Source organism: Delphinus delphis, chromosome 5 (assembly GCF_949987515.2).
Source record: "Delphinus delphis chromosome 5, mDelDel1.2, whole genome shotgun sequence".
NCBI classification, from domain to species: domain Eukaryota; kingdom Metazoa; phylum Chordata; class Mammalia; order Artiodactyla; family Delphinidae; genus Delphinus; species Delphinus delphis.
In genome coordinates, this window is record NC_082687.1 from 29,957,726 (window position 1) to 29,983,746 (window position 26,021).

At 36.1% G+C, this 26,021-nt stretch overlaps 1 protein-coding gene across 2 annotated transcripts in view; it reads right to left on the reverse strand.

Moving 5' to 3' along the window:
• Positions 1–26,021, reverse strand: part of LRBA (LPS responsive beige-like anchor protein) — a 733,083-nt gene that overhangs the window by 479,757 nt on the left and 227,305 nt on the right. For both annotated transcript variants that reach the window (XM_060012133.1, XM_060012132.1), the window contains exon 35: positions 15,766–15,830. In XM_060012133.1, the coding sequence (XP_059868116.1) occupies positions 15,766–15,830 (65 nt within the window). The remainder of the gene's footprint in view (positions 1–15,765; positions 15,831–26,021) is intronic.

Sequence of the window (26,021 nt, forward strand, 5' to 3'; positions counted from 1 at the left end):
AATGGACCTGAAGAACCTAGGGGCAGGACAGAAATAAAGACGCAGACATAGAGAACGGACCTGAGGACACAGGGAGGGTTACGCGTAAGCTGGGATGAAGTAAGAGAGTGGCATGGACATATATACACTACCAAAGATTAAATAAATAGCTAGTGGAAAGCAGCCACATAGCACAGGAATGCCAGCTCGGTATTTTGTGACCACCTAGAGGGGTCGGATAGGGAGGGTAGGAGGGAGAAGCAAGAGAGAGGAGATATGGGGATATACATATATGTATAGCTAATTCACTTTGTTATAAAGCAGAAACTAAAAAACCACTGTAAAGCAATTATACTCCAATAAAGATACTGAAAAAACAAAAGAAAGCCATCAGCAAGACTTATCAAGAAACACAGGGAGAAGACTCAAATCAATAGAATTAAAAATGAAAAAGGAGAGGGCTTCCCTGGTGGTGCAGTGGTTGAGAGTCCGCTTGCCGATGCAGGGGACACGGGTTCGTGCCCCGGTCCAGGAAGATCCCACATGCCACGGAGCGGCTGCGCCCGTGAGCCATGGCCGCTGAACCTGCGCATCCGGAGCCTGTGCTCCGCAACGGGAGAGGCCACAAAAGTGAGAGGCCCGCGTACCGCTAAAAAAAAAAAAAATGGAAAAGGAGAAATAGCAACAGACACAGCAGAAATACAAAGGATTATGAGAGATTACCACAAGCAACTATATGCCAATAAAATGGACAATCAGGAAGAAATGGAAAACTCTTAGAAAAGCACAACCTTCTGAGAGTGAACCAGGGAGAAATAGAAAATATAAACAGACCAGTCACAAGCACTGAAATTGAAACTGTGATTAAAAATCTTCCAACAAACAAAAGCCCAGGACCAGATGGATTCACAGGCGAACTCTATCAAACATTTAGAGAAGAGCTAACACCTATGCTTCTCAAACTCTTCCAAAACACAGCAGAGGAAGGAACACTCCCAAACTCATTCTATGAGGCCACCATGACCCTGATACCAAACCAGACAAGGATGTCAGAAAAAAAGAAAACTACAGGCCAATATCATTGACGAACTTAGATGCAAAAATCCTCAACAACATACTAGCAAACAAAATCCAACAGAACATTAAAAGGATCATACACCATGATCAAGTGGGGTTTATCCCAAGAATTCAAGGATTCCTCAACATATGAAAATCAATGTGATAAACCATATAAACAAACTGAAGGAGAAAAACCATATGATCATCTCAACAGATGCAGAGAAAACTTTTGACAAAATTCAACGCCCATTTATGATTAAAAATAACCCGCATAGAGGGAACTTACCTCAACATAATAAAGGCCAAATATGACAAACAGCCAATATCGTTCTCAATGGTGAAAAACTGAAACCATTTCCACTAAGATCAGGAACAAGACAACGTTGCCCACCCTCACCACTATTCTCCAACATAGTTTTGGAAGTTTTAGCCACAGCAATCAGAGAAGAAAAAGACATAAAAAGAATCCATGTCAGAAAAGAAGAAGTAAAACTGTTACTGTGTGCAGTTAACATGATACTATACACAGAGAATCCTAAAGATGCTACCAAAAAACTACTAGAGCTAATCAATCAATGAATTTGGTAAAGTAGTAGTATACAAAATTAATGCACAAAAACCTCTTGCATTCCTATACACCAATGATGAAAAATCTGAAAGAGAAATTAAGGAAACACTCCCATTTACCACTGCAACAAAAAGAATAAAATACTTAGGAATAAACCTACCTAGGGAGACAAAAGACCTGTATGCATAAAACTATAAGACACTGATGAAAGAAATTAAAGATGATTCTAACAGGTGGAGAGATATACCATGTTCTTGGATTGGAAGAATCAACATTGTGAAAATGGCTCTACTACCCAAAGCAATCTACAGATTCAATGCAATCCCTATCAAACTACCACTGGCATTTTTCACAGAACTAGAACAAAAAATTTCACAATTTGTATGGAAACACAAAAGACCCTGAATAGTCAAAGCAATCTTGAGAAAGAAAACTGGAGCTGGAGAAATCAGGCTCCCTGACTTCAAACTACACTACAAAGATACAGTAATCAAGACAGTATGGTACTGGCACAAAAACAGAAACATAGATCAATGGAACAGGATAGAAAGCCCAGAGATAAACCCACGGACATACGGTCACTTATCTTTGATAAAGGAGGCAGGAATGTACAGTGGAGAAAAGACAGCCTCTTCAATAAGTGTTGCTGGTAAAACTGGACAGCTACATGTAAAAGAATAAAATTAGAACACTCCCTAACACCATAGCCAAAAATAAACTCAAAATGGATTAAAGACCTAAATGTAAGGCCAGACACTATAAAACTCTTCGAGGTAAACATAGGAAGAACACTATGACATAGATCACAGTAAGATCCTTTATGACCCACCTCCTAGAGAAACGGAAATAAAAACAAAAATAAACAAATGGGACCGAATGAAACTAAAAGCTTTTGCACAGCAAAGGAAACCATCAACAAGATGAAAAGACAACCCTCAGTATGGGAGAAAATATTTGCAAATGAAGCAACTGACACAGAAATAATCTCCAAAATTTACAAGCATCTCATGCAACTCAATACCACAAAAACAACCCAATCCAAAAATGGGCAGAAGACATAAAGAGACATTTCTCCAAAGAAGATATACAGATTGCCAACAAACACATGGAAGGATGCTCAACATCATTAATCATTAGAGAAATGCACATCAAAACTACAATAAGGTTTCCTTTCACACCGGTTAGAATGGCCATCATCAAAAAATCTACAAACAATAAATGCTAGAGAGGGTGTGGAGAAAAGGGAACCCTCTTGCACTGTTGGTGGGAATGTAAATTGATACAGCCACTATGGAGAACAGTATGGAGGTTCCTTAAAAAACTAAGAATAGAACTACCATACGACCCAGCAATCCCACTACTGGGTATATACCCTGAGGAAACCATAATTCAAAAAGAGTCATGTACCACAATGTTCATTGCAGCTCTTTCCAATAGCCAGGACATGGAAGCAACCTAAGTGTCCATCGACAGATGTATGGATAAAGAAGATGTGGCACATATATACAATGGAGTATTACTGAGCTGCAAAAAGAAATGAAATTGAGTTATTTGTAGTGAGGTGGATGGATCTAGAGTCTGTCATACAGAGTGAAGTAAGTCAGAAAGAGAAAAACAAATACCATATGCTAACACATATATATGGAATCTAAAAAAAAAAAAAAAAAGGTTCTGAAAAACCTAGGTGCAGGACAGGAATAGAGATACAGACGTAGAGAATGGACTTGAGGACACGGGGGGAGGCAAGGGTAAGCTGGGACAAAGTGAGAGAGCGGCATGGACATACATACACTACCAAATGTAAAGCAGATAGCTAGTGGGAAGGAGCCGTGTAGCACAGGGAGATCAGCTCGGTGCTTTGTGACCACCTAGAGGGGTGAGAGGGAGACACAATAGGGAGGGGATATGGGGATATACGTATACATATAGCTGATTCACTTTGTTGTAAAGCAGAAACTAACACACTATTGTAAAGCAATTATACTCCAATAAAGATGTTAAAAAAAAACAACAAAGGAAAACAAAAGAAAAATCCTAACATGTGGAAGAAGTTCTGCAAGAATATATAATAACCAACTATAGTATAGGGAAAACAGAAGATTTTTCACTTCCTAAGTTAAATATTGTTTAAAAAACTTAATAGGAAACTTTTATGACCAGAATTTTAAATAAAACTAAAATTTGAAAACTAAAAGAAAAAAAACTTGCAACATCCCTTGCCCCACACTGTACCTATTCTCTTTAATTTGAATGTTTTAACCTTCTCATTGCACTTATCACTTTCTGCCCTAATATGAAGTTTTTAATTTCTTTATCATCTACCTATGCCAATTAAAATACACTATAAGAGAGTGGGAATGTCTACTGTATCCACTGCTGAACCCCCAGAACAGCATATAGCAAGCATTCCTAAATATTTTCTAAATGAATGAAGTGAACTGACTCTGTCTTCATCTTATTTTCATTTAATTCTTCTCAAAGTTTAGCTGTCTTTCCTTTTTCTCCCACCCCTCATTTGCCTCTCTTTTTCTATACTCATTTTCATTTAATATAGTAAATGATTCCATTTATATATAAACCCTTGTAGTTTTTAATGATGCATAAGGTTATGAAACTTCTATACAAACACAAGCATATTCTACAGGCATTCTGAATCCACACCACATTTTCTGAAAACTATATACTTATCCTTGCTGAGAATGGTCAACTGCAATGCCAAACACATAAAGCCCTTAAACCTAGTGCAATTTAGCATTTTTAGGGAGTGAAAAACATAATTTAAATGCACCACCATTATTTTACATTGATCACAACAAAACAAGCCTAAAAAGTAACCACAGAAAACTGAGATCAAGCTGGAAAATTAAAAGTGAAAAATAATTTGACCATATGACTGTTTTAAACCTAAACACATGAAGAAATAAGAAAAATGTGTGTATCCTAATTAAGGGGAGAAAATTCTAGTCCTCTTTAATAAGCCATTAAACTTTCAAAAATAATAAACAGTAATTTAAATAATCTAATCTTCAAGAGGAAAGAACAGCACATACTTCTTTCTAAACACTCCACACAAATTTCTACATCAATTCAATCCAGAGTAAACGGAGATGAAAGCCTCCTCTCAACAAATCTTTGAAACAATCACCTCTTACTCTACCCCAAAAATAAGACCATATCCAAACAACTGTTCATAATATTTAATTGGAATCTTACTACACACATAATTTAAAAATTTAACTGGAAAGCATATGACTCTTTAAGAAACACTCCCGAGTTTCCAAGAGATTACTTTGATTTAGAGTATATCTTTGGTTGGCTCAGATAGTATCTTAGCTACACTGTTTACGTAAGTGCAACAAATACCTTGGTCTTTTACCAAACTATAACCCAAGTAATAGCCAAGTGGGTCAGAATAAAATGAAATGTGTTTTTGCCCTCTCTCCCTCCCTCCGTTCTCCCTCTTCGCCTTCCCTTCCATTCAGTCTTCTACTAACTTATTCAATAGGTATTTACTAGGAATCTATGACTCTTGGAGTGAAAGAAAATGCTGGAGCTACTAAATAAATGTTCAGAAAGCACAACTGCAATCTAAGAAGTTGAATTCTGAAGAGACAGACAAGTGTATTAGTACTAGAAACATTATGTCTTTTATGAGGCTATTTACATATTTGTATACAAGTCTGAATTATTGCTGTAATAAGCAGATACTGACCATCCCCAGGGGATAATTAAGCAATGTGTCCAACAGTATATGGGATAATCTACCCTTTCTATGCTTTTCAAGCCTGGCAAAAAGGAAAGAGTCCTAGGAAGAAATTTAAGAGTAAAATCCTAGGAGGCTATAGAAGTTCTCAAAACGTATTTTTAATAAACAAAACCCAATACTTTAAATATAGGTCATTTTATAATCACTTATCTATTTAAAGTATTATAATTCAAAATGAGAATTTATATCTTAAAAATTTTAACAGATATTATTCCTTTAAACTAGGTTCCACAGTCTACTACTTTCCTGATTTTTACTGTCAAAAATTTTAAAGCTTTGATTGGCCAATGGAATCATGTCTCTTTTCAACTTTATAAATCAGGAGACAAATTAAAAATTTGCTTAACAAAGACAGGATCCCTTGACATTTTAAGCTATAAAAATTTTACTTATAGGGAATCTGCACTGATTTTTCAGAATCTCAGAGTATAAAAACAAAAACAGGACCACCTAAATATATAAAATGTGCAAGATGATCAATATTTATCCATTACATTGTTCCTTCTAACACAAGTCAAACAAGTGAAGTTATAAGACTTAGCAATGCTCACAGAGCAGCTACCTTGATCAAAACTGCCGAGAACAACATCAGGGGCTTAAAATACTCGAAAAAATATTTGTTGGATGGATGGCAGGGAGGCTGGCAGGAAGAAAGAAGGCTACCTAGCAGCTGGATCAATTTCTGCTGGCAAAATTAACACCAAATTGAGATACTAAAATTTTTAGAAGAGAGATCAATAAAACCATTAAGGGATAATAGGAATAACAAGAAAGGCAAAATATGAAATCTAAACCCCTTTATCCAAATGAGAAAAGACTTTTAAGGTTCACTGATAAAGACTTGACTTTAAATATATAAGCAACAGTTCTACTGAAATTAGTTTAATTAAATTCATTTTTCAATTAAATATATCTTAAGGTGAAAGAAAAAGCAACTAACATAAAATGAAATTGAGTACACAAATAAATAAACCGAAGCCCTATATACATAATAATGTTACCTACCACGCCTGAATTTAGAACAGCTTTTCCTATTCCCTATTAACGTGGTGCCACAGCATCACAGAACATTCTGAAAGAATGCTTTAATATTCTTTAAAGAATTTAAAACTGTTTAAAGAAACCTGTGTCTTTCAGAACAAATAACACTTTTAGATCAATTATTTGCATATCTGAAAAGTCAATTGATGATGATGATTCAATATATCACAAAATATCCATAAACAAAAATTATGATCCAGAAATAACAATGTTACTACTCACAAAATGTGGAAATTTAATTTTTTTAAACATATCTTTTATTAATGTTTATATATTTTACTTTGCCTTGGTAAAAATTGCCAAAGAAACATAACTTGATTATGTCAATGATTACCGGTTATTTTATTTCTATAAAAAATCTGTTTAAAATGGAATGTTGTTTACAAGAAAAATACAAATAATTCATCTCAAAAGTATCAAAACAATGTATTTACAGAGGAAGTATCTAATCAATTAAACAGGTAAGTTAAGAGAAACATTTCTACCAGACAACAATTACTTATGTCTGACCTAAGTTAATTGATTTGCTAATGATACCCATCAAATCTGATAAACCCTATGCTGTAGTCTCTCTCAGTCTGTAAAGGTCTACATGTTATTTACACTAATAAAACATTAATCAAGGACCAAATTTATGGCAGCTACTCTATAAATGGGGTCAAGTCAGGTCAGACTTACATAAAAAGAAAAAAAACGGTTGGTCTCCGCAGTGAAAAGAAAACCCTTATTACTTATTCTTCCTGCCCCTGGGATTAAGTCCAGTAGTTGAACACTGCTACACAAATACATCCGTTGCTAAGTAAACTCATTTAACCTTAATGTAGTAAATATTTATAAAAGGAAAGTCCAACCTACTGATTTCAGAAAAATAAATCTCTAAATTGTCCCTTTAAAATATATTCTACTCTCTAAAGAAAGAGAGAATAAAAATTTCAAATATTACCTCCACTATTTCACTAAAGAATGTTAGTTCTCTTTATACCACCGTTTCTTTGTAACATCTGCTTAAAAGACAAAGGCTGAAGTACTTTCTATAGGCTAAGCACTAAGGTAAAGAAGACAGTTTCTAATGACAGGAGGCAAACAAATCCAAACAGAGTAAGATAAACATAGATAAGAAATCAGGAAAAAGTTATTACAAAACCTACAATTACATGTGATATAAAAACAAATAAGTTATTCAAATAATTCTTCCTCCAATAAGAAATAATAAGAATCAGCTGTTCTGGATAAAATATTTAAGAACATAAAATTTATTTCTTCACAAGACAGAGAAAAGTTTTAATGTAAAATATTTATTATATGTATATGTATTTTCTTTTCTCTTGGTAATAATCTTCAAAGAAATATCACTTGACTATTGTCAAGATTATCTGTATAAAGCAAATTTCTGTTTAAGAAAGTATGTTATTTACATGAAAAATATAAATAATTGAAATAAAAACTATAAAAACAATATACTTAAGCTGAAAGTATCTTATCAATTAAACACAAATATCTACTGGTTTTGCAAGGCACTTCTCTAGGAGCCAGGGATATAACAATAAGCGAGAGACAGAGGGACTGCCCTCACTAAACATATACTGTACAGGAGGAGACAGACAATAAAGACAAAACATGGGGAAAGAATAAAAGATATGGGGGAAAAATTTTAAGAAATTTTAAGAAAAATTTTAAGAAATGAGGTAAAAATAACCTGGGCAACAGGTTTCAGGGAAGACTTCTCTGACAAGGTGACATCTGAACTGGGCCTTAAATCATAATGAATCAGACATGTAAAGATCTGGGGGTAGATCTTCCAGCTATGGTGAAATAAAGAGTCCAACAAATCCTTTCCCAGAAAAACAAGTATAGAACTGAAGAATAACAATCATTTCAGTGTTCTGAAAACTGACCAAAAGCAAACAACAACATCCATAATAATTTTATTCACAAAAATGTGCTAAACACTAAGTAAGAACAAACGAAGTCTGTGGCAACCTTTTCTGGCAATTCCCCGCCCAGACACCATAGGTGTGGTAGTTCCATCGGTCTCTGGCTGCTTATGGAAACCAGCAACTTCACTGCCAGAGATGGATGACTTGATTTGAAAGAGAAGACAGAAAATGAAGAAAATGCATGCCAAGCCGAAAACTGGAAAGACCTATAGCTCTCCTAGAGGGAGATTACATTTGAAGTTAGGGTGAGCAGGAGACCAGAGAACAAACCAGAAATTAGAGAGGGAGATCCTGGAAATAAACTAGCTTAATAAGAATTTCACACATGGCTATCTGGGTCCCTGAGCAGATACAGGGCAGACTCGAAAAAGATCAACAAGAAGTAAAAGCTAGAGGATGAAAACTACTTCAAATTTAAATGTGTCCATCAAAACCAAATGCAGATTTACCAGCCATACACGGTCAAAGGTTTCAGAAAGACTTCCGATCAATCATTCACTGACCTCAAAGCTATGGAAAAAAAGGGGTGACCCTTTAAAAGCCAGACCAAAAAAAAAAAAAAATATATGAAGAAGAATTCTAAAACAGCTTAGCAACAATATTAAGAACACCTTACCACAAGAGAGACAAATTCTGCAAATTAAGCCCAAGCAAGTAACTTCTAAAACTCAACAAATAAAACCAAATCCAACAACTATAAAAAGAACTATATACCACGACCAAGCAGGAGTTAACCCAGGTATGCAGAGTCGGTTCAACATTCCAAAGTCAATTAATGTACTCCATCATACATAAACAAGCTAAAAAGAAAAATCACATGATATTTCAACAGATACCAAAAAAGCACTTGATAAAATCCAATGCCCATTCATGATAAAATCTCTCAGTAAACTAAGAATAGAAGGAAACTTCCTCAACTTGACAAAGAATATCTACGGAAAAATCCAAAAGCTAACACCATACTTAATGGTGAGATACTAGAAACTTTCCCATTAAGATCAGTATAAGGCAAGGATACCCCTCTGACCACTCCTTTTCAACATCGTACCAGAAATCCTAGCTAAAGCAAGAAGACAAGAAAAGGAAATAAAAGGTATACAGATTGGTAAGGAACACCTAAGAATATCTCTGCTCAGAGATGACATGACTATCTATGTAGAAGATCCAAAACAGCTAAACTTTTATCTCACACCATACAAAGATATTAACTCAAAATGAATCACAGACCTAAATGTAGGGGCTAAAACTACAAAATTTCTAGGGATGAAAAAATATTTCTAGAAAAAAAAAAAGAAAGAAAACCCTAGTACTTGTTTTGACCTAAGATTTCTTGAATTTGCCAACAAGTCATAATCCATAGAAGAAAAAAATAGGTAAATTGTACTTTATCAAAATTAAAAACTTGCTCTTCAATGAAAATGAAAGAACAAGTCACAGACTGAGAGAAAATGTTTGCAAATCATGTATATGAGAAAAGATATAAATATAAGATATAAATATAAGATATAAAAGATATAAAAAAAGATATAAATATAAATTACTGTTTAAAAGTCAGAACTCATACAGTGAATCAAATTTTTAAATGGGCAAAAGATGTACACAGACATTTTCCCAAAGAAGGCACCTGAAAAAATACTCAACAGGATTAGCCATTAGGGAAATGAAAACAAAAACCAGGGTAAGATACCTACTAGGCTAACTAGGAAAATAGCTTGGCAGTTTCTTAAAAAATTAAACACAGACTTCCCATTCCACCAAGCAATTGTACTCCTAGGTATCTACCCAAGAGAAATGAAAACATATGTCCACACAAAGCCTTGTACACAAACACACATAGAAGCATTGTTTATAATAGCCAAAAACAGAAAGCAATCCAAACATTCACTGACTGCTGAAGGGATAAACAAAATGTGGTATATCTGTACAATGGAATACTATTAATCAGTAAAAAGGAACAAAATACTGATACATGCCACAATATGGGTAAAAGCACCAGGAATTATTATAAGAACAGTGTTGGAGAAAGTGACAGTGATCCAAAAACTAAAAGCAATGAGAAATAAATGGAAATTACTTGGGGGTATGTAGAGACACCACTGATGAGGGATGGTAAGCGATACAGTCTACAAACATGAGATTCCAAGCTGACTGAGATCCTGGTCTGACAGTTCCCTGAACTCCTCTCCTTCTCCGAGCTTGTCTTCCACCCTACCTCAGCCATTTATTGCACAGTCATATGCCAGACCTCATCATTTCCAATAACTGAATGGCCTTGGTTCTACTCGTCCCACTCTCTAAACTATTACCTCTCATGTTTATAGCTCACTCATTCTATTACTATCACAACTCTAACAGTCCTTAGAGCTCCAATCCATCCATCCTATCGTTTTCTTTACAGTCACTCTCCTCTTTACCTAGCTTAATAATCATAATCCTGTGGTCAATGATTACAATCACTCTCTAGCACAAAGAGGCTCCCTTGGCCTTCTCTCCCCCATACTTGGCAAAACCTAAACCCACTGAAACCCAACTCTAACTCTACTTCCATATTTACCTCCCAGACTCTGCAACTACATAAAATGCCTTCCCAAGTTACTGTAAACGACCCATCCATGCTCTACTTTAAAGCCAAACCCCCATTTGCATACAAATTCACCCACTCTCAAATCAACTTAAAAACATCACTCCAGAAATTCTCACCTATCTCTTCTACATTAATTTCCCCACTCCTTACCATGAAACTGTTCTCTTGTTCTCATTTTTTAAAAACCCTACTTCCCTTGACTCTATTCCCCCCACTCCATTTTATTTTTGCTCCCCTTTGTAGCAAAATTCCTCTAAAGAACTGTTTATACACATTCTATAATTCCTCTTCTCTTATTCTTTTCCAAATTCACTGCAAAGGCTTTTTTCCACACCACTCTCCCCAAACTACTCCTGACCAAGTCAGAAACAACTTCTGAGCCCGTGGTCAAATCTCAGTCATCACCCTACCACCTTAATGATTTCGTCTAATCTCAAGGCATTAAATATCATCTATATTCTTATAACACTCAAGTTTAGATCTCTAGTCTGGAGAAATAATTAACAACTGCCTCTACCTGGATGTCTACTAGAGATATAAAAATCAGTATTTCCAAAACTGAATTCCTGATCTTCCCCAACAACAGTTTTATCCACAGCCTTTTCCATCTGGTTGATAGAAACACCATCTTTTCAGCTGCAGAAGCCAAAAATCTTCAGAGTAATACTTGACTCCTAGCTCTGTCTCACAATCCACATCCAATCCATTAGTAAATCCTATCAACTCTACCTTCAAAATATATTCATAATCCTACTACTTCTTACCTCCTCTACTGCTGCTGTCCTAGTCCACAACACCATCATGTTTAACTAGAGTTACTACAGTAGTGTCCTAGTTGATCTCTTTGCTTCTATCCTTAAATTCTTACATAAATCAGCCTTTTAAACATAAGGCAGATTGTCTCCCTCCTCTACTCAAAATCCTGCAATGATTGTTATCTCCTGCAGAATGAATTGCAAAGGCTCTACACAAATCTTGCCCTATGTCTCTGACCTCATTTCTTACTTCTCTCCACTATGATCACTTGTTCTTGCTATACTAGTCTCATTCCTCAAATATGCCAGGGAAGCTTTCATCTGTTTACTGGCTGTTCCCTAGGACTGGAACGCTTTTCCCCTACATGCCCCTATGTTTAACTCCTTCACATCATTCAAGTGCTTGCTTACATGTCAATTGCTCAGTGATCTGTAATATAACCACTCTATTTAAACTACTCTATAAAGGTATCAAACCTTTATATTTCCTTTAAAATTCACCATTTCCCTCAACCTGCTTCACATTATCTTTTTCCAAACAACTTACCACCTTTCATATATAATCCATTACTTATTCTGTTTATTGTTCATAGTCTGCCAATGACTGTTCAAATGTAAGATCTACAAAAAAAAGAATCTTTATCTGTTTTGTTTATTGCTGTATCCCCAGAATCAAGGACAAGTCATGGTACACAGTCAGTGCATAATAAATATTGGTTGAATGAATAGATGAGGAAATGGATGCTCACAGAGGTAAAAGTACTCCCCATATATCAAAGCTGAAACTTGAACCCAAGGCTAACTTCAAAGCTAAAACTATTAATCACAAAAGTATGTTGCCTTATCTACTAAATGTAACACTAACTTGCATAACGGAGGGCATTTAGACTTAGTAGAACCTAAACAAAATAGACTTTTTTTTTCAGCTTATAAATTCATTTGTTTGTTTATTTTATATTATTTTGTTTTTAACATTTTTATTGGAGTATAATTGCTTTACAGTGGTGTGTTAGTTTCTGCTTTATAACAAAGTGAATCAGTTATACATATACATATATCCCCATATCTCTTCCCTCTTACGTCTCCCTCCCTCAAACCCTCCCTATCCCACCCTTCTACCTGGTCACAAAGCATGGAGCTGATCTCCCTGTGCTATGCGACTGCTTCCCACTAGCTATCTATTTAACATTTTTTAACATTTGTCAATATATACACTACCACACTCTCACTTTGTCCCAGCTTACCCTTCCCCCTCCCTGTGTCCTCAACTCCATTCTCTAGTAAGTCTGCGTCTTTATTCCCGTCTTGCCCCAGGTTCTTCATGACCTTTTTTTTTTTAGATTCCACATATATGTGTTAGCATACGGTATTTGTTTTACTCTTTCTGACTTACTTCACTCTGTAGGACAGACTCTAGGTCCATCCACCTCACTACAAATAACTCAATTTCGTTTCCTTTTATGGCTCAGTAATATTCCATTGTATATATGTGCCACATCTTCTTTATCCATTCATCGGTTGATGGACACTTAGGTTGCTTCCATGTCCTGGCTATTGTAAATAGAGCTGCAATGAACATTGTGGTACATGACTCTTTTTGAATTATGGTTTTCTCAGGGTATATACCCAGTAGTGGGATTGCTGGGTCATATGGTAGTTCTATTTGTAGTTTTTTAAGGAACCTCCATACTGTTCTCCATAGTGGCTGCATCAATTTACATTCTCACCAACAGTGTATGAGTGTTCCCTTTTCTCCACACCCTCTCCAGCATTTATTGTTTGTAGATTTTTTGATGATGGCCATTCTGACTGGTATGAGGTGATACCTCATTGTAGTTCCGATTTGCATTTCTCTAACGATTAATGATGTTGAGCATTCTTTCATGTGTTTGTTTGCAATCTGTACATCTTCTTTGCAGAAATGTCTATTTAGGTCTTCTGCCCATTCTTGGATTGGGTTGTTTGTTTTTTTGATATCGAGCTGCATGAGCTGCTTGTAAATTTTGGAGATTAATCCTTTGTCAGTTGCTTCATTTGCAAAATAGACTTTTATAACCACTTCTCTTAAAAAAAAGAACTGGTGTTAATCAGTGTTTTGCATTAAGTAGAACAAATACATATTCGACCAACAGCACTCACTAACTCTTTTCCTATATATAAACTTTAAAAGTATCTAATACCTCAGTGTTGAAATTCAGCCAAAGAGTTATTTTTTTGATGAATAAGCACTTTGAAATTTTTGCTAAAAGTAAGACTAAATTATTAGTCATTCACTCATTGAGAAATATTTATTGATTTCCCAACACTTTCCAGACTCCAGACTACAATTTAGCTCTGTTCCTCATATAGATCACTGCAATAGACTTGTTATTGTTCTTGATTTCAATTAGGTCTCCTCTGCTTCAACCCATCCTAAACATCACTGCTAGTTATCCTTCCAAAACCCAAGTATCATAATAATACTTTCTTAAGACCTTTCAAGGCTTCCCATTGCCTTCAGATGAAAATCCAAATACACCACATTAGACCTTTTATGGTCCAGATAACCAATTCTATTCCAACAATTCACACACATACACATGCACACACACGTACATACACACCTTCCCACATCACAGTATCTTCAGATATTCTATTTCCTCTATTTAGAATGCTTTTCACACATATGTCCTCCAATTTATCCATAATCCCCACTTTTCCAAAGTCTACATTACTAACCTTACTCATCCTTGAAAATACATCTCAGGAATCATGTTTCCCTGGGGAGGTTCTGCCTAATTCTTCTGAACTAAATTGTGTAGTCTTTCTCTTTTTTCACATTCCTACCTTAATAGCCTATATGTAAATACTTCTAGCACAGAATTTACCATATGGCATTAGTTGCAGGTTTATTTATTTGTATTCAACACCAGTCTGTGAGCACCTATGATTATTTACTGAGTGAAATAACTTTAGTAGCATTTACTATAAAGTAAAGTTAACAGTACCCTCTTCTACAACATTAACGAGACAGAGGTTAAACTCCTAGTTACTAGTTCAAATTATTCCTATAGTGATGGTGTCAATCTCAACTCTAGACAGAACAGTATAAAAAACATTCTTAAACAATAATTTTGTTCAGAATGCTATTTCCAATGGCACACCTTTTAATCTATACCCTGGGTCTTCAGTCCAAGTAATCCAAAATCAACTGCCACAGGCTTCCCTGGTAGCGCAGTGGTTAAGAATCCGCCTGCCAATGCAGGAGACACGGGTTCGAGCCCTGGGCCAGGAAGATCCCACGTGCACACGGAGCAAAGCCCATATGCCACAACTACTGAGCCTGTGCTCTAGAGCCCGCGAGCCACAACTACTGAAGCCCACGCGCCTAGACCCCTCGCTCTGCAACAAGAGCCACCGCAATGAGAAGCCTGCACACTGCAATGAAGAGTAGCCCCGCTCACCACAACTAGAGAAAGCCCGCGGGCCACAACAAAAACCCAACACATCCAAAATAAATAAATAAATAAATTTATTTTTTTAAAAAAGAAAACATCAACTGACACGAAACAGACCCAAAGTAGTCCACTCATCATTTCCTCAATTTATTCTTACCCTTTAATTCTCTCACTTTCTTAAATCTATTTTTTCCTTGTATCTTCCTTTTTATCTCTGTACTTCACTTTTCTTTCCTACTACTGACTATTCTTTCCTTGAATTCTTCTTCCCTTATGCCCAGGCCATGACATAGGAGAGATAATATAGACCATATTAGTCTATTTATTGGCTCTACAAATATAATAGAATTTTCTAGGAAGCCCAAATAAGTATCAGTTTTCCTTATATCTGCTAATAGAATCATCAGTATACTTTTGCCAAAGGTTTACTTACTGAAAAACAAAGAACTGACTTTATCATTAAGCACATAACGATGAAGAGAACAAAATGATTAAATATTGAAATATTTGTAATAATTAATATCTAAGCTCACTATATCACTGACTGCAAAAACAATATAGTACCAAAAATATCAGTTCCGATGGCAAAAATACAATAACATTTTAAAGTAAAATATACATGGATATAAAATAGATTACCTTCCTTCGTTGACAAGTTCAATAAAAGCAAGGCCTGCATTCTTCTGAATAGAATTCTGCCACTCCTAAAAAACAGCAGAAAATAGCTGAACAAATTTCACTCAGTATGTTATTTCTTTAAAACAATAATTATGAAAAACACCACCCATATCAATTTCATACTTAATTGAAACTGATTTAATGGAAATTAATTAAGTTCCAAAAAATCTTAATGGAAAAGTTTTGTTAAACATGCTGCCTACCCACTGCAGCCCCATGAACACATGAACAGTTGACATTAAAAAGTAAACTAGGGAGGGGGAAGGGTGAGCTGTGACGGGGCGAGAGAGAGTCATGGACATATACACACTAACAAACGTAGTAAGGTAGATAGCTAGAGGGAAGCAGCCGCATGGCACGGGGATATTGGCTCGGTGCTCTGTGACAGCCTGGAGGGGTGGGATAGGGAGGGTGGGAGGGAGGGAGACGCAAGAGGGAAGAGATATGGGAACATATGTATATGTATAACTGATTCACTTTGTTATAAAGCAGAAACTAACACACCATTGTAAAGTAATTATACCCCAATAAAGATGTTAAAAAAAAAAAAAAAAAAAAAAACAATGGGTGAAGATCAAACAGATTTGACTAAATAAAAATTGAAAACATCTGTAAAAAAAAAAAAAAAAAAGTAAACTAAACAAGTTAGCAACAATTTGATTCTAGATAAACTAAATGAGCCTATCTATATTTATCTTGCCCTTTCAGTTCTGTACCATTATATCCTACTAATTTAACTGAAACAGTTTGAAAGGAAAGCAGCAAAGAAGACCAAGGACAGAGGTTTCGTTTTTGTTTCTTTAAGAGATGCATCACCCCAAATGAGGGGAAGACGGAATTAAGTATCTCCCTAAACTTAATAATAGCACACATTCTACAAAAATTGATTAATGATTAAGAAAGAGACGAGAGATCAATGAATTTGGCTAGACTACTTGTAAGCTGAAAAACTATAATTTACTAGCATATGAATTAGCAAAAGATGGCATAAAATTATTAATATATTCTTTATGAATAAGTTATCCATTAAAAAGCCCCCTGGTGTTCCGGTGGTTAAGAATCCATCTTCCGATGCAGGGCAAGTAAGGTCCCACATGCCACAGGGCAAGTAAGCCTGCGCCCCACAATTAGAGAGCCTGTGTGCGGCAACTACAGACCCCACGTGCTCTGGAGCCCGAGCACCACAACTAGAGAGCCCCCGTGCTGCAACTACTGAGCCCACATGCTCTGGAGCCTGTGCACCACAGCTACAGACAAGCCCGCGCAACACAACTAGAGAGAAGCCCACGTGCTGCAACAAAGAGCCTGCGTGCCCCAACGAAGAGCCTGGGTGCCGCGTCGAAAGATCCCCGATGCCCCAACTAAGACCTGACTCAGCCAAAAATAAAAAGTAAATAAATATTTTCTTTAAAAAGCCTCAGAAGAAAATTAACCATTAATATATACAGAAATGAATTTTTTAAGCCTCATCTCAAAACAGATATAAAATACGCATTAATCCAATAAAGCTGGGCCCACATGAATTGAAATGTAGCTAGATTTGAGAAATGCCAATGCATGCATATCTGTATTTTTTAAAGAACTAGACATATATACATAATCTTTATGTTCCTTAAAACTGAAGAGCCCTTCTATTCCACCTACATAATATCCTTTAACTAATCTTTTTTTGTCCTTTTATAATGGTCAAAACAAAAGACAGTGCTGGGGACCTTACCACTGTTATCATAAGCAGTATTCATATATTCTGAATCTAACACCTTGAAGAGTTTTTAATTCCATGTAATTTCACCCTGAAGACTGTTCTGTGTCATGCCAAATTCTGATTTAGTTTTAAGCCTCATCCTTTCACAGCTACTTTCTCCTTTTTATCCCCAGTATTTATTACTTTCATGTTTTGAAAAACCCAAGGTGGCCCTCAGGACTGAAATGGCTGTTTGCCATAATTTTGTTATAGAGTTCTATTTCATGAATAGTGTCAGCAAGAATATACTAACAGAACATATACAGTAGAATGAAAAGTAGATATAAAGTCAGTCAGAACATTTGAGGGTAGTAATTGGCTAGGACTAGGTGAGAAGATAAAGCAATGTGTTGCTGAGGAACAAGAAGTCATGGGATCTATGTTCTCAAACTGACTATGACACTAACAGGATATGTCCATAAACAGATCACTATACATCTCTAGGCCCTCGATACCCCCTTAAAAAAATTCTTAAAGATGTGTGATTTTATGATTCAACAACTTTCAAACATTTAGAAATTAGTGGCTCATAAGTCCAAAATATATAGTCTCAAAATTCACAATTGCCAGCATATTGAAACAACAAAATAGAGATCTTCTATTTCTTTCACTAAGGTAAACCAAGTCAAGGATAAATGGAAATACCCATCTAATTTAAAATCCTTTTCTTTCCAGCAAAATGAAGTAAACAGACAGACAATACAAAGGAAAGCAATCAAACTCCATGAAGAAGTAAACCTCTGAGAGAAGAGGATGTGTCATACCCTCCACTCTTCTCAGAAATAGGAGGAAGAAAAGAGGAAAAAGCAGAAACCGCAGGTAAGTTTTTTGATCCTGGTCCAGAAGGTTCCACACCTCACTTCCGAGGCAGAGCACAGGGAGATGCCAAGACTCAAAGAGCTGCCCTAAAGCTAGTAATGCACAGGAAGAGTAGATAGAGACAGATTTAATGGTAGATGGACCTAAAACAGCCTCACAGTAACGCATGCCCTTGGAGGAGTCAGAAAATTATCACAGAAAGATGTACACATAGTTGAGGCTTTGAGGGGATAAGGAAAACACAGTTGTGACCTTTGTTGATAGACAGCAGGGAATCAGAAAGGATGGTAACAGAGGGATGCCCTAGTCAAGGAACAGAAGCAAAATCTCACTCCTCAGCTCTTATGCCCAACAGAGCAATCTCAGCAAGCCACCTGGAAATCTGATACAGCACCAGAGTATGAGGGGGCAAGACCTTAAACTGAGTTTTCCTTTAGATCACTTATTTGAGGGAAAATTCTCAAAAGGGAAATTAAATTTAGTAAAAAGAAAATAGTTACTTTTCTCGCTAGAAAAAAAGAAATTAGGAAGAAAGGCAAGAGGTTACCCCATATATAATTCTTTAGATCACACATGTTATTTTCAAAAGTATCTACTAGTATTATTTTTCTCAAATCCATTTTCTCTGATTTAAAACGGCAACAGGTGGGGATTTTTATGTCATACAAAACTCAAACCCCACATGAAAACCATCAGTAACAGTAGAGACACTCAAATTTTAAGTATACAGGTAAACATCACTTTGATTTTATTTTCATTTATGTATACAAACTGACTTTTACTGATAATGTAAATTTAAATTTCACAAAGATTTTAAATTTCACAAAGATTTTAAACAGCATGATTTAGGTCAGATAGAAAACTAGTTAAAGTTACTATAACTATAAAAACATTACCGTCTAAAAATTTTATGACTTCAACTTAAATTGGTATGTCACAATTTTTTTCTTTTAAATTAAAAACAAATTAGACATGAAAATACACATAGAACTGGAAGAGTCCAATTTTTCTTACAAAAGCTCAGAAACATATTTATGACTGCTAATACATCTGGATTCTTGTTTTCTCAAACATCACCTATAAACTCATATTATTTAACTTGTAGTAACAGCTATCTAATAAACACCTGCAATAAAACTTTTTCACCAGTTAAAAAAATTAGACTAAATGAGAAATGAAGTGAAAGTACAAATCTTACCTATGCTTTGGGTAGTTCTAATAATCTCACAATTCTTAAAGATATCAGAGTTTTAATTTGCCTATAATCCATTCCTAATTATAAACTATTTAACATTTAATAAAATATCACATACCAGGTACATAAAGATATACTGATAGGAATTAATAACCCAGGTAAAAAGAAGCTGAAACCCATGAGAATAGGAAATTAATTTGTTTTAATAAACCCAGCTGCTAGTCAAAGCCAACAAGTTTTCTCCATACTAAAACACTGACTACAATCCTTAAGGAAGTCACCTAAACTACAAAGAAGATTCATGCTATCCTAAAGCATTTTCTGCACTTCTGAGACAATTACTAAAGAAGGTGTTAGCCTAAACAATTTCACAAACCACAGCTCAAGATAACCTTTAGTGAGTTTTAACAGTTGAAAGAAAAGCTTAATGGTTATCGTCTCTCATGATCATTTCAATATTTCATCATAGTATTTACAATTATACAGCAATGCAAAATGCACCACACATTTAAAGGTTTTGGTTATTCTTTTCCCAGAGATATTGATGAAAAACATGTTAAAAGCCTCAAATCCAACCACTAATGCAGCTAAGTAATTTTAAAACACACTTCAGCACTTTGGAGAGGAAGGACTCAAAACACAAGTGAGTCAATAATTTCATACCTGTTCTAAGCTGTATTTAATTGACTATCACTTCCTAAGGCCATAACTGTTGATTAGTCAATTTTTACTAAAATATACTCTTAGCTTACTAATGCTCTTAAGTCATACAACAAGAACAGAGATAGTATATATTAGTGAAATCTAGTAAATAAACAGAGTTACATCAATTTTCAAACATGTACTTTTGGTGGTAAAAGTCCAACAAACTTGGGTTGGGGGAAAAAAAAGACTTCATCAACTGAATTAATTCTATGCCTCCCCACCATCAACAAACAAATATAGAGAAAAAGGGCACCAATAAATGTGCTATATATTAATTTATAATATTTTGATACAACTTTAACTTCCCTAAAGTGAACTAGACAGTTTTCTATAAATTTGATAATCTCCTACAACATATTTTAGTGTCTTGAGTACAGCACATGAATTTATCTGAATTTTAAAAGTAATTCCCAAATATTACCATGCTCTAAAGCAAATAAAATCAAGCTACAGATTGACAAGATAGACTACATAATACTCCATGCTGCCACCTTTTTTCTTTTCTGGTCAAGCCATCGATACTGACATTAAATGTATATCAATTTTTTTTTTTTATTCTAGTCGGCTAGAAAATCACTAAACTATGTTCTACTCTTAAAATAAAAAAGGTATAGGGCTTCCCTGGTGGCGCAGTGGTTGAGAGTCTGCCTGCCGATGCAGGGGACACGGGTTCGTGCCCCGGTCTGGGAAGATCCCACATGCCGCGGAGCAGCTGGGCCCGTCAGCCGTGGCCGCTGAGCCTGCGCGTCTGGAGCCTGTGCTCCACAACGGGAGAGGCCGCAAGAGTGAGAGGCCCGCGTACCGCAAAAAAAAAAAAAAAAAAAAGGACAAAATATTAACAAATTAAAATATTAAAAAGTATTGTTAATGGGGTAGGGAGAGGAAGACTAAAGAAAAGTATAATTAATACCATCAGAAAGGTAAAAACTTTCATGTAAAAATTCAGGGCAGGGTTACTTTTTTATTCACGGGTACCTCTTTGCCTCTGTATTAGAGTTCTCCAAGCCAAGAGTCTGTGGCCCTCAGCAGTGCCCATGATCACAGGCCTTGGGAGCTCCTTTAATCTCTAAGAAGAACTGAAGCAGGAGTTGTAACATGGACCATCTTATTGGAGCCCAGAACATCTGGGGAGCCAGATAACCCTCTCTTTGCACAACAGATGAAATTTGTCGTATGAAAAACAGAGTCCTCCAGAGAAACAGAACCAACAAGACAGAGATATGTATTTTATTTATTTTAAGAAAGTGGCTCACATAATTATGGAGGCTGACAAGTCTCTGCAGGGCGAGTTAGCAAGCAGAAGAACCAGGAGAGCCGATGGTGTAACTCTACTCCAAGCCAAAAAGCATAAAAATCTGGAAAATGAATGGTGTAGTTCCAGACTGAAGGGCACTAGGCTCAAAACCCAAAAGGAGCCAATATGTTAGTTTGAGGACAAAGGCAGGAAAAAGTGACATCTCAGTTCCAAGGCAGTCAAGCAAGTAGAATTCTCTCTACTCAGGGAATGCTCAGCCTTTTTGTGCTAGTCAGGCCTTCAACTGATTGGATGAGGCCCATCCACATCAGGAAGGACAACCTGCTTTACAAAGCCTACCGATTTCAATGTTCATCTCATTCAGAAACTCTCAGAATAATGTCTGACCAAGTATCTGGATACCCCATGACATAGTCAAGTTGACATAAAATTAACCGTCCAGCTCTCCCCTCCCATCTCCCCTGAAAACCTCAGAAAAGTAGAAAATGCTATTAGAAATTAAGAGTATAATAACAAATAAAAATTTTGAAAGAACTACTGGAAGATGTTGAAAAAGGCTCTTAGAAGAGTAAAATAAAAGATAAAATGAAGGAAAAACAGGTGAGAATGGATATGAAAATTAGATAATTAGTCCAGACAGTTCAACATCTAACTAAGAGGAGTTCTGGAAACAGAAATGAGAATACAGAGAAAGGAATTCCCATAGATATAATTCAAGAAAACTTCTCTGAACATAAGTACATACTTTTTCAGACTGAAAAAGTTTACATTAAATATCAAAGACAATGGATTTTAAAAGATCCACCCACATCAAGGTACAATCCAGTAACAACAAACACTTTTTAAAATAATAAAAATACTAAAAGCTCTCACAGAGAAAAAAATAATTGGAAAGATTACAATTTTCAGCCTGTAATACTAATATCCCAACAAGCCACCAGTCACATATAAAGATTAAAAAAAAAAAGACATTTTCATACAAGCAAGGTCTAAAAAATTCTGTCATGCATTCTCTTTTAAGAAATTACAAAGGACATGCCTCATCAAAATTAATACAGAGACCCCACTATCATCCTCCATCCCAGTTCTGCTTTAATTTTTCCATGGCATACTTACTGCCGATTAGATTTCTTTTTTGCTTTTCTCTGTTTTATTCTCTCCTATTTCCTGTGCTAGGACAGTGACCAGCACATATAGAATAAGCGATCAATAAATGCTGAATCAGTGTATCTTTCATAAAAGAAGGCCACTATAGGACACAGGAAATAGACACTATAGCATAAGAGGGAGAAGAGGAAACATCTAGGTTGATGATAAAAGAAGCCTCCAGATGACACCTTTCTACACAACTAAGGAGTAACCAATCCAGGCAAGAACAAGAAAACAGAACTCCGGGTACTGTATCTCCAAGGAAAAGAATTGAACCAATAGATACCAAGTGTGTTCATTACACTGGTAGAAGTTATATGATTTCAGTGGAAAATTCAGAAATAAATTTGTGGTGGGTACACAGAAATTTAAATTAACAAAAAAAGTAGGAAGTTACTAATTCCAGGAGAATCAATGAAAGAGAGACAAACAAGTGGGAGGCAGGGAGGGAGGGAGGGAGAGAAGAAGGACGGACGGAAGGAAGGAAGGAAGGAAGGAAGGAAGGAGGGAGGAAGGAGAGGGAAGGTGGCTGGGTAAGCATGGTACGTTTTGTGGGTCTGCACAGATATTTACATTGTCACGAAAATGTAAATGCTAGGTATGGTTTTAACTAAATACTATGATATAACTGTCCTGGAAACAAGAGAGTACATAAAATGAACAGGGACAGCAATATAAGTACTCAATAGTCATCTTCCATAGAAGACATTAGATAATATCTAAAACAGAAAAATCCAGAAATAGCTATCATTTAGAAATATGAAAGTAACTAGCAGAGTCAAAAGCTAAGAGATCTGAATGTGGCTCCTTCAAGAAAGTAAGAATCAAGGGAGAGAAGAAGAATTGCAGCAGGGAATTGCTGTTTTCAGTTTAAGTTTTATACTATTATTAGATCTGTGAAATAATATATGTTTTCCTTGATAAAAAATAAAATTCAGGGCTTCCCTGGTGGCGCAGTGGTTGAGAGTCCACCTGCTGATGCAGGGGACACGGGTTCGTGCCCCCGTCCAGAAAGATCCCACAGGCCGCGGAGCGGCTGGGCCCGTGAGCCATGGCTGCTGAGCCTGCGCGTCCACAGCCTGTGCTCCGCAACGGGAGAGGCCACGACAATGAGAGGCCCACGTACCGCAAAAAAAAAAAAAAAAAAAAAAAAAGTTCTGAAGAACCTAGGGGCAAGACAGGAATAAAGACACAGATCTACTACAGAATGGACTTGAGGATACAGGGAGGGGGAAGGGCTGGGACAAAGTGAGAGAGTGGCATGGACATATATACACTACCAAACGTAAGATAGATAGCTAGTGGGAAGCAGCCGCATAGCACAGGGAGATCAGCTCGGTGCTTTGTGACCACCTAGAGGAGTGGGATAGGGAGGGTGGGAGGGAGGGAGATGCAAGAGGGAAGAGATATGGGGACATATATATATGTATAACTGATCCACTTTGTTATAAAGCAGACACTAACGCACCATTGTAAAGCAATAATACTCCAATAAAGATGTTAAAAAAAAAAAAGAGTCATGTACCACAATGTTCATTGCAGCGCTATTTACAATAGCCAGGACATGGAAGCAACCTAAGTGTCCATCGACAGATGAATGGATAAAAAAGATGTGGCACATATATACAATGGAATACTACTCATCCATAAAAAGAAACGAAATTGAGTTATTTGTAGTGAGTTGGATGGACCTAGAGTCTGTCATACAGAGTGAAGTAAGTCAGAAAAAGAAAAACAAGTACTGTATGCTAACATATATATATGGAATCTAAAAAAAAAGGTTCTGAAGAACCTAGGGCCAGGACAGGAATAAAGACACAGACGTAGAGAATGGACTTGAAGACATGGGGAGGGGGAAGGGTTAGCTGGGATGAAGTGAGAGAGTGGCATGGACATATATACACTACCATATGTAAAACAGATAGCTAGTGAGAAGCAGCCACATAGCACAGGGAGATCAGCTTGGTGTTTTGTGACCACCTAAAGGGGTGGGATAGGGAGGGTGGGAGGGAGACTCAAGAGGGAGGAGATATGGGGATATATGTATAGCTGATTCACTTTGTTATAAAGCAGAAGCTAACACACCATTGTAAAGCAATTATACTCCAATAAAGATGTTAAAAAAAAATTATGAAAATAAACTATTAAGAATTTTTTTTTAAAGATAGTATTTTACATCCTACCAAATAAAATTAACTTCATTGCTATTGGTAATAAAATATTCTCCTTTTTTTTAAGTATTGACCTAAGGATCCAAACATAATTTTTTTTTTTTTTTTTTTTGCAGTACACGGGCCTCTCACTGCCGTGGCCTCTCCCGTTGCGGAGCACAGGCTCCGGACGCGCAGGCTCAGCGGCCATGGCTCACGGGCCCAGCCGCTCCGCGGCATGTGGGATCTTCCCGGACCGGGGCACGAACCCGTGTCCCCTGCATCGGCAGGCGGACTCTCAACCACTGCGCCACCAGGGAAGCCCCCCAAACATAATTTAACTTAAAAATGGAATGAAGAATAATTTGTTAACAAACACCTAAACTCATCAAATTATTTCAGTTTTCTTACAAAAATTAAAAATTTAAAGGCTTCTGCTTTTCAATAGAATATCAATATTAATATTTTAAGATGTTACAGTTATCTATGCCTTTGTAAAATAAATCAAATTGGCTGGATATAGTTCCAAGTACCTAGATACATGTCAGAAACACTATTAGGAGTCAAGGGAGTAGGCCACAAAGGAGAGCTCAAATGAGGAAGGGAATGTATTAACACAAAATTGAGAACCACATTATGCCCAGGACTAAAGGTCAAAACCAGAGAAAACTGGTTCATAGTCATGATATAGTAATCTTAAGTGCTCAAAGTAAACTATCAAGAACTTTTCAGCATTGTTTGCACTTTGTGTCAGCACTCTCTCAACAGCATATCTAACAGAAACTTGAGGAACCACATACCAGGAAAGACTATAGCATAATAGTAAAGAACAGGTTTTATTCCACTGTCTCTATAGAGGGTAAAACAAATCATTACATGAAATATCAAAAGAAAATTTTACCTTTTGGCAAGTTTTCGATTTGATGATTTTTGTGAACATGTACATCTAAATTGTACACCTAGTTTGTACAAGTATTATGGCTCAGTTTATAAATAAAATATATACACAGATAACTACAAAATAGAGAAAAGAAAGAAAAATTCTATTAAAGTTGGATTAGCAAATGGTTCAGTTTCATAACTGCTTATTTAACAAATGCTTTTGAACATTTACTATGTGGAAGTAATTGAATATTGAGAAAATAACTATTTATAGGATTGACAAAATAGGGCTTCCCTGGTGGCACAGTGGTTGCGAGT